Source organism: Carlito syrichta, unplaced genomic scaffold (assembly GCF_000164805.1).
Source record: "Carlito syrichta isolate Samal-C Ts95f unplaced genomic scaffold, Tarsius_syrichta-2.0.1 Scaffold126473, whole genome shotgun sequence".
Lineage (NCBI taxonomy): Eukaryota > Metazoa > Chordata > Mammalia > Primates > Tarsiidae > Carlito > Carlito syrichta.
Genome location: NW_007070569.1, coordinates 2,650 through 12,680, shown reverse-complemented (window position 1 = coordinate 12,680; position 10,031 = coordinate 2,650). Strand labels below are relative to the sequence as shown.

Genomic DNA, 10,031 nt, shown 5'->3' with positions numbered 1-10,031 from the left:
TGGTTCCGGCTACTTGGAAGGTTGAGGTGGGAGGATCACCAGAGCCCAGCAGGTCGAGGCTGCAGTGGCCGGGAGCAGCCACTGCACTCCAGCCTGGGCGACAGAGTGAGAGAGTGAGACTCCAAGTCAAAAAAAAAAAAAAAAAGACGAGGTTGTGTACAGGCAGGAGAAAGCCTGGAGAGACCCCCCCAAGGGTGGTTGCCCCAATCCTGAGATTTACGTAACAGAACCCAGAAGAGCCTGAGCGACCGTCGTGGGTCATAGATTTAAAGGCCCCAGAGAGCTGTTGCAGCAGAGTTGCTCGCCAACCACATTGCAGGGCTATTTATGACAGCTGGCAGTGAAACTTCATTCCCAGACAATGAGAATTTTCAGCTTGGGCTTTCCTGCCTAGTGATCTCATCTGTATAGAAGGTGACATACACCAGGCATGGTGGCTCACGCCTGTAATCCCAACACTTTGGTAGGCTGAGGCAGGAGGACTGCTTGAGCCCAGGAATTTGAGGACAGCCTGAGACCTCGTCTCTACAACAATTTTTTTTTTTCCTGAGTTGGAGTCTCACTCTGTCACCCAGGCTGGAGTTTAGTGGCACACTCACGGCCACCCCAGTGTCGACCTGCTGGGCTCAGGTGATCCTTCCGCCTCAGCCTTCCAAGGAGCCGGAACTACAGGCGCACGCTACCACGCCCAGCTAATTTTCTTTTTTTTTTGATATGTTATAGAGATGAGGTTTCACCAAGTTGCTCAGGCTGGTCTCAAACCCCTGGGTTCAGGCAATCCTCTCACCGCGGCCTCCCAAAGTGCTGGGATCACAGGCTTGAGAGATGGCACCGGGCCTAAAAAAATTTTTAAAAATTAGCTGGGCATGGTGGTGTGTGCCTGTAGTCCCAGCTACCCAAGACTGAGGACTGAGGTGGGAGGCTGAGGCAGGAGGATCACCTGAGCCCAGGAGTTCAAGGCCATCCTGGGCAGTAGAGAGACTACGTCTCTACAAAAAAATAATAAACTGGGTGCAGTAGCGCACACCTGTAGACCCAGCTACTTGGGAGGCTGAGGCAGGAGGATGACCTGAGCCCAGGAGGTCGAGGCTGCGATGAGATCGTGATTGTGCCACTGCCCTGCCGCCCGGGTGACAGTGAGACCCTGACTCAAAAAAAAGGTGACATGATACCCGGGCAGGCGGGTTGCACAGAGGACCCCGAAAGTGCTTCCCCAACACGCAGCCCGGCAGCCTCAGAGACGCCCCATCCGAGGCAGGAACCTGGGGACGGGTAGTCAGTCAAGGGCAGGAGGGAGGGGCCTCTGTCAGCCCATGGGGGGGGTTGACCTTGGCTTTCATTTTGCAACTTGCATCTGACTTGCAGCGCATGTCCTTCCCGCCCTTGACCTGCAGGTGGCTCAGAGGCTCAAGTTATTCAAGGCGGCCTCCGAGAAGCATCAGCTCCTGTACCGACTGGCCATGACTGGTGCCGGGATCGACCGACACCTGTTCTGCCTTTACGTCGTGTCCAAGTATCTGGCCGTGGACTCGCCTTTCCTGAAGGAAGTAAGTCCTCTCTTTTTTTTTCGAGTCGGAGTCTCACTCTGTCGCCCAGGCTGGAGTGCAGTGGCATGCTCACGGCCACCACGGCCTCCACCTGCTGGGCTCCGGCAATCTTTCCGCCTCAGCTTCCCAAGTCTCCCAAGAACCTGGAACTACAGGCACGTGCCACCACGCCCAGCTGATTTTTTTATTTATTGCAGAGTTGAGGTCTCACCATGTTGCCCAGGCGGGTCTTGAACCCCTGGGCTCAGGCAGTCCTCTTGCCTCTGCCTCCCAAAGGGCTGGGATGACAGGCGTGAGCCACCACACCTGGCACAAGTCCCCTCTTCTTGTCACTTGATTTTATTGGCTAGATCAAAACCTGGTATATTAGTACAGCCTTGAAAATCGGAACAGGCACTAAAAAATGGGTCTGTGGCACAGCTCATAAAAATGGAAAATTTGAGTTATACAGTTTTTTCAAAAACCTTTTATTAATTCAGAATCTCACTCCATCGCCCAGGCTGGAGGGCAGTGACACACTCACGCCCATTACAGCCTCGACCTGCTGGGCTCAGGCGATCCTTCCACATCAGCCTTCCAAGTAGCTAGACCTACAGGCGCATGCCACCACGCCCAGCTAAATTTTTGATTTATTGTAGAGAGAAGGTCTCACCATGTTGCCCAGGCTGGTTTCGAACTCCCGGCCTCAAGGAATCCTCCCACCTCAGCTTCCCAAAGTGCTGGGATTACAGGCATGAGCCACTGTGCTTGGCCACCTTTGTTTTTAATATAATTGATTTTGTTGCAAGTTTATAAAATTCTTTTTTTTTTTGAGTTGAGGTCTCACTCTGTCACCCAGGCTGGAGTGCAGGGGTACAATCATGGCTCACTGCAGCTTTGACCTCCAGGGCTCAGGTGATCCTTCTGACTCAGCCTCCTGAGTAACTGGGAATACAGGTACACGCCACCATGCCCAGCTAATTATTTTGATTTTTTATAAAGATGAGGTCTCACTGTGTTGCCCAGGCTGACCTTGAACTATTGGGCTCAAGCGACCCTCTCGCCTCGGCCTCCCAAAGTGCTGGGATTACAGGCACGAACCACACAGCCAGCCTCTACAATTTAATTTTTAACAACGGCTGTATTTATTTATTTTTTATTTATTTATTTATTTTTTTGAGTTGTCGTCTCACTCTGTCGCCCAGACTGGAGTGCAGTGGCTGCTCCCGGCCACCGCAGCCTCAACCTGGCTCCGGCGATCCTTCCACCTCAGCCTTCCGAGTAGCTGGAACTACAGGCGCGCGCTACCACGCCCGGCTCATTTTTGATTTATTGTCGAGATGAGGTCTCGCCAAGTTGCCCAGGCCGGTCTCGAACCCGCAGGCTCAGGCCATCCACTCACCTCAGCCTCCCAAGGCGCGGGATTAGAGGCTGAGCCACCGAGCCCAGCTCAATAGCTGTATTTAGCAACCAGCTTGAAAAATTCCTGAACACTTAGCAGTTGACTCTCGGGAGTGAGCACAAATCTGACACTTCGTCTCCTGTTCTGGACCTGACTTCCTAAACCTGCCCCCTTCTGTGGCCGAGACACCGTTGGCCGGTGTCGCCCCGACCCCCTGCCAGACCAGATGGCCTCGCCTGCCCTGCGCCCCCTGCAGTGTGCTGCCCTGAACCAGGGAGACCTTCGGGGGTGCAGATATCCAGTGTCTGAAACAGTGCACAGACCGAGCGAGCCTTTTCTTGTCTTCTCGAGGGAGGGAGCTTTTGGGGTCAGAAGAGGAAGGGTCAGGAAGAGCATCCTCTGAACGTGCCTTGTTTCTCTCACCAGGTTTTGTCTGAGCCTTGGAGACTGTCGACCAGCCAGACCCCCCAGCAGCAAGTGGAGCTGTTTGATTTGGAGAACAACCCCGAGTACGTGTCCAGTGGAGGCGGCTTCGGGCCGGTGAGTGTGGCAGGTGACAGTCCACGTGCACAGAGGGACGTGATGACCCGTTTCGGCTCTGAGGGCCCCTCGTTGCTCTAGAACTCCCGTTATGGGGGATTTCCTGATGATGACTGCCACGGGTGTCGATGGCTGGCTTGTATTTAGAGTGTCGGAAAGGGGCCAGGTGCGGTGGCTCTGGCCTGTCATCCCAGCACTTTGGGAGGCCGAGGCAAGACGATCGCTTGAACCCGGGAGTCAAGGAATCAAGGAGACCAGCCTGGGCAACATTGCGGGGCCAGGTCTCTACACAAAAATTGAGAAATTAGCCGGGCGTAGTGGTATGCCCTTGGAGTCCCAGCTATTCCAGAGGCTGAGGCCGGAGGCTGACTCGGGCACGAGAGTTGGATGCTGTAGTGAGCTGTGATTGTGCCACTGCACTCCAGCCTGGGTGACAGTGACAAAAAATTGTTAAAAAAGAATGTCACGAGTCAGGCTCGGTGGCTCAGCCTGTAATCCCGTGCCTTGGGAGGCTGAGGTAAGTGGATTGCCTGAGCCCGTGGGTTTGAGACCCACCTGGGCAACTTGGGGAAACCTCATCTCTACAATAAATAAAAAATTAGCTGGGCGTGGTAGCGTGCATCTGTAGTTCCAGCTACTTGGAAGGCTGAGGCGGAAGGATCGCTGAAGCCCAGCAGGTAGAGGCGACAGAGTGAGACTCCAACTCAGAAAAAAAATAAAAAAGAATGTCAGGAAGTTCCTTTTCCATGTCATCTCATTTCCCAATGCTAAACTTGGACTGACTTTGTTTCCAGGTTGCTGATGACGGCTATGGTGTGTCATACATTCTTGTGGGTGAGAACCTCATCAATTTCCATATTTCTTCCAAGTTCTCTTGCCCTGAGACGGTAAGTATGAAAATAAATTCCTTTTTCTGAAGGTGGATATTTCTTAAGGAAACACGTCTTTGATTTGACAGAAAAGTTTCAATGTACTTGTCAACTTTTGCTTGGTTTGGACATCTTCAAGTCAATGGATTTTAAAATCTTCTTAACCTAGTTTTCTTTTCTTTTGTTTTTGCATTAAGGTCTTTCTGTCTCCCAGGCTGCAGTGCAGTGGCACAATCATAGCTCACTGAGGCCTTGACCTCGTGGACTCAGGCAATCCTTTCACTTCAGCCTCCCAAGCAACTGGGACCATAGGCACACACTACAATGCCTGGCTAATTATTTTCATTTTTTGTAGAGTCGAGGTCTCGCTATGTTGCCCAGGCTGGTCTCGAACTCCTGGGCTCAAGCAATCTCCCTCTCAGCCTCCCAAATTGCTGGGAGACCAGCCGAGGTAACATTGCAAGACCTTGTGTGTACAAAAGCAAGATCAAAAAGTGAGCTGGGCATGGTGGTGTGTGCCTCTAGTCCAAGCTGCTCAGGAGACTGAGGCATGTGTGTGCCTGAGCTCGGGAATCTGAGGCTGCAGTGAGCCATGATCGTGCCACTGTCCTCCAGCCTGGGTGACAGAATGAGAACCTGCTCCAAAAAAAAAAAGAACCACATCCCCACATAAAGTGTCATCTCTGTTACCCTCAGCATTTTTCCAGAATATATGTCAATCATTAAGCCATTAGGCAAAAAGAAATTTGAATTAAACTGTGAGGCTGGGTGTGGTGGCTGAAGACTGTCGTCCCAGCACTTTGGGAGGCTGAGACAAGAGAAATACCTGAGCTCAGGGGTTCGAGACCAGCGTGGGCAACATGGCAAGACTTTATCTCTACCATAAATCAAAAAACTAGCTGTGTATGATGGCGCATGCTTATAGTCCCAGCTACTTGGGAGCCTGAGGAGGAAGAATCGTCTGAGCGTAGGTGGTGGAGGCTATAGTGAACCCTGATTGTGCTACTGCACTCCCGTCAGGACAACAGAGTGAGACCTTCACTCGAAAAATAAAATCAAAGCTGGGCGCAGTGGCTCATGCCTGTAATCCCAGCACTTTGGGAGGCTGAGGCGAGAGAATTGCCTGAGCCCGCAGATTTGAGACCAGCCTGGGGAACATGGTGAGACCTCATCTCTACAATAAATCAAAAAAATTAGCTGGGCATGGTGGCGTGTGCCTGTAGTTTCAGCTACTTGGAAGGCTGAGGCAGAAGGATCGCCCGAGCCCAGGAGGTCGAGGCTGTGGCGGCCATTAGCGTGCCACTGCACTCCAGCCTAGGAAACAGAGTGAGACTCCGACTTAAAACATAAATAAAGGCTGGGCCCAGTGGTTCACACCTATAATCCCAGCACTTTGGGAGGCCGAGGCGAGAGGATTGACTGAGCCCTTGGGTTCGAGACCAACCTGGGCAACTTAGCAAGATCTCGTCTCTACAATAAATCAAAAAATTAGCCAGGCATGGTGGCGCGTACCTGTAGTTCCAGCTACTTGGAAGGCTGAGGCAGATGGATTGCCTGGGCCTAGCGGGTCGAGGCTGCGAGGACTGTGAGTGTGCCACAGTACTCCAGCCTGGGTGACAGAGTGAGATTCCGACTCAAAAAATAATAATAAAAACAAATAAAAAAATCTTTGAGTCAGATTGCAAATGAAGAGACTTGACATGTGGCTATTCCCACGTTTACATTGTTTGTGTGTCTTTTGTGTTTAAATTAAAGGATTCCCACCGCTTCGGAAAGCATCTGAAACAGGCAATGACTGACATCATCACTTTGTTCGGGCTCAGTACTAATTCCAAAAATTAATTCCGTGAGAGCTGCCGTGGAGGAAAATGAACTCTTCCGATACAAACCAAATGGCAAAAATAGATCTTCGTCCTCACGGCAGCTCAGGATACAACATGGCTCTTAAAAGCTCAGAAGTTTCCCTGCCTGAAAAAGTGTGGTGTTTTTTTGTCTTTCTAGAACAGTAGCTGTGCCACGTGAAACATAACCCTCCTACTTCCAGGCCCGTCCTCCCTCCGGGCACGTCCGATCACGTCCCCGCCTCCCGACCTCGCATCGGCCCGTGTTTATCACCGTGGAACCGAGTGAGGGGTGAGCAGGGTCGTGCCTGCACGCACCCTGGACGCGAACGGGCCTGCTTCCTCGTGGCGACCGCTGCCTGGTATTTAAGGGCATTGAACGGCACCAGAGCGCTAGAAACGTTTGATCTGTCGAAAGAAAGTGTAGTTGCCAGCTAACACACGTGTAACGCACTAACTTAAAACACTTTGGGTGTTTGTCACCGCGGGGAACCCTGTCGTCGTCCGGTGTGGTGGTCTGGATTTGAGTCTCCGCATTTGAAGCGAGCAGGGTGCCACGTTCTCGTTTTATGGACCGTGTATGTCATCATGTCTCCAAAATCCAGTGCCTTAAAAACGGACGGCCCTACATGCAAGGGAGGGAGAATGGATTTGTTTCGCGAAGTCTTGGGTGGAATCGTGGGCGGATGGTTCCCTTCACAGTTTACCGAGCATGGATCACCCTACATGAGCGTTTGCTATGGTTCCCTCCCGCAACACCCCCCCAAGAAGACCAGCGAGGGCAGCTATGCCGGACTCCCCTCCTTCGACTGCCTCCTTGGTTGTCATTAAGCAACAAAGGAAATACCGGGACCGGGTGTGGTGGCTCATGCTTGTAATCCCAGCACTTTGGGAGGCCGAGGCGGGAGGATCGCCTGAGTCCAGGAGTTCGAGACCAGCCTGGGCAACATAGTGAGACCCCGTCTCCACACAAAACTAAAAAATTAGTCAGTCACGGTGGCACGCCTCTGTATTTGTATTCCCAGCTACTCGGGAGGCTGAGGTGGGAGGATCACCTAAGCCCGGGGGCGGGGGTCGACGCTGCAGTGAGCTGTGATCGTGCCACTGCCCTCCAGCCTGGGTGAGAGAGTGAGACCCAGACTCAAACAAATAAATCATAGGAATCAAGGGGAACTAGGGGCAAGACGTTCACGTAGGATGTGTCTGGAGGGTTCATACAAGCATGAAATATAGCCCGCGCCTCGGCGTCCCTGCTTGCTCTGAGTGACAGCCAGGAGAGTGGGCCAGGGGTCACTGAGGAAGGAACCGCACTTGAGAAAAGTCAGGGCTGCCCCGCCACAGCCATGGTCATGGTCGGGAGCGTGCAGCGCCCCCTGGTACGCGAGAAAACACGCCGTCACTTCTGAAGGCCCTGGAGGTCAAGTGTAACGGCATCTCAGTGACAGACCAATGCGTCGCAAGTGACAGTGCTCGGTTCACACAGCCTGTCCTTCTGATCGGAGTGCCTTTCTTGAAAGCGTCTGACTGACCGCAAAGCCATTATGCACTGAGTTATCTCCAGTATTGAATGGAAACACAAAGTGTCGTGGAATGGAATATTCCCGCTGCCTCTGGGCCGTCATGTTAGGCTCGGCGGTCCATTTTGGAAACCGTGTCTTTCTTTTCGGACCACTCTGTTCTAGTTGGGCTTGCCTCCTCCAGAGTTCTGCACTCTGATGGTACCAAACTGAGAGCTGGACTGGTGCAGTAGACAGAAGGCACTTGCTGAAGAATACATGGGGTTTGTTTTGTTTTGTTTTGAATGTGTATTTTGTCATGTAAAAATCCCACCTAAATGGGCCAAAGATTTTTTTTTTTTTTGCTTCAAAACAAGAAGAAATGAAAACAGAAGACAAGACAGCAGCAGTAACAAAACCCCCCCGGCCATCTGTGATGTGCAAATCAAGCAGGCTGGGGGAAGGTGCCCACTCCACCCGGGGCAAGTTTAGATTCCTGCCAAAAGCCGGCGGCCGGCGGCCATGTCCATCAGAGCCAGCCAGATCGTATCCTATTGACCACTAAGCAATCCGAGCAATGACCATCGTGTTCACACATGGATTCCAGTGTAGACGTGTTAGGGCTTCAACGTGTTTGGGCTTCTCTCTCAGGTTTTAAATGTTCAGATGTAATTGTTGCTAATCAGTGCAGTTATCAATGCAATTTTCTATTCCTTAAAAGGAGGAAGAGTGGGTTTTTACTGTACATGTTGAAAGGGGGGAGGTAAGAGTATTGGGTATTTAATTTAATTTGGAACAAACCACAGTCTTCACGCAGCCATGGTTTGAATCTGTCATCCTGGACTGCCCGATGCATGTAAATACCGTACGCTCTTTGGATGTAAATCTTAGACCTGCACGGTGTGAATGTAGGTTATCGTTAATAAACATTAATTCCAATCTACTCCAGTATTTGTTTCTGTGTCTTCTGTTACATTAACAAAGGGGGTTATGAATCAGGGGCCAAGTCTGAGCACTTGGGACAAAGGGGGGAGACTGGGACACCCGAACAAGGCCTTGGAAAGCGGACAGCGGGGATCTTACTAGGTTTATACACTGGACTTTGAAGGAAAGCGCCGATGTAGCGCCTGTTGGTTTTCACTGTATGTTCGCTTATCCATTCCATTGCCCGCTGCCCAGAACAGTGCCTGACACCCAGTGGATACTCAGTAAATATCTGTCAGGTGAATGCACAAATTCTGGGTTTTTTCCAGCTCTTTTTCACGAGCGCCTGTTCTAGGCATTGTGGATGCAGCAGTGACCCTACCAGCTTCCTGCTGTCAGAGAGCTTGAGGAAGAAGAGAACAAACCCATCAGTGGAAGGGTTTTAAGTTTTTCTTTTTCTTTTCTTTTCTTTTTGAGTTGGAGTCTCACTCTGTCGCCCAGACTGGAGTGCAGTGGCCGCTCCGCAGCCTTGACCTGCTGGGTTCCGGCGATCCTTCCGCCTCAGCCTTCCAAGTAGCCGGAATTACAGGCTTACGCTACCACGCTTGGCTGATTTTTTGATTTATTGTAGAGATGAGGACTCGCTGCCCAGGCGCATCTCGAACCCGCGGGCTCAGGCAATTCACTCACCTCAGCCTCCCAAAGGCATGGGATTACAGGCTGAGTCTCCGAGCCTGGCTTAAAAATTTGCTCTTTTTTTTTTTTTTTTGAGTTGGAGTCTCACTCAGTCGCCCAGACTGGAGTGCAGTGGCCGCTCCCGGCCACCGCAGCCTCAACCTGCTGGGCTCCGGTGATCCTTCCGCCTCAGCCTTCCAAATAGCTAGAACTACAGGCATGCGCCACCACGCCTGGCTAATTTTTGATTTATTGTAGAGATGAGGTCTCGCCAAGTTGCCCAGGCGGGTCTCGAACCCGTGAGCTCAGGCAATCCACTCACCTCAGCCTCCCAAAGCGCTGGAATTACAGGCTGAGCCACCGAGCCTGGCTTAAAAGTTTCCTTCTTGATGGTCTGGGTAATGTGAATTTCTAGGTCATGACAAAAGTAACACTTAAATTAATCTTCATAACCAAAAGAACCAGATTCAGTACTTCAATGTGTTAGAAAGGAGACTGAAATCATCCAGAGAAGTAAAGCCCCTTGCCCAAGGCTACGTGGGTGAGATAGAGATGACCCAGGATTAATATTTGGGTCTCCTGACTCCCAGGTTTGGAGCCTTTCTGTTATCCCTGGCTGCACGGTTGGCTGAGTGTATCAGGGACTACCAGCTGCAGGGCATGCTTTAGGGTCAGGTGTATAGTTGAGAAAAGCCAGGAGTTCTTAAATTGTTATTGGATTGAAGTGGTTGTGTTTCTCCTCCAATTAATTTAGATTT

The 10,031-nt window shown here is 51.4% G+C and overlaps 1 protein-coding gene across 1 annotated transcript in view; it reads left to right on the top strand.

Moving 5' to 3' along the window:
- LOC103250067 (carnitine O-palmitoyltransferase 1, liver isoform) overlaps positions 1–6,209 on the top strand; it is a 22,001-nt gene extending 15,792 nt beyond the window's left edge. Inside the window, exons 8-11 of the mRNA XM_008048660.1 lie at positions 1,395–1,547; positions 3,355–3,468; positions 4,263–4,355; positions 6,093–6,209. Coding sequence (XP_008046851.1) covers positions 1,395–1,547; positions 3,355–3,468; positions 4,263–4,355; positions 6,093–6,179 — 447 coding nt within the window. The 3' untranslated portion in view covers positions 6,180–6,209. The remainder of the gene's footprint in view (positions 1–1,394; positions 1,548–3,354; positions 3,469–4,262; positions 4,356–6,092) is intronic.
- The last annotated feature ends 3,822 nt before the right edge of the window (positions 6,210–10,031 follow it).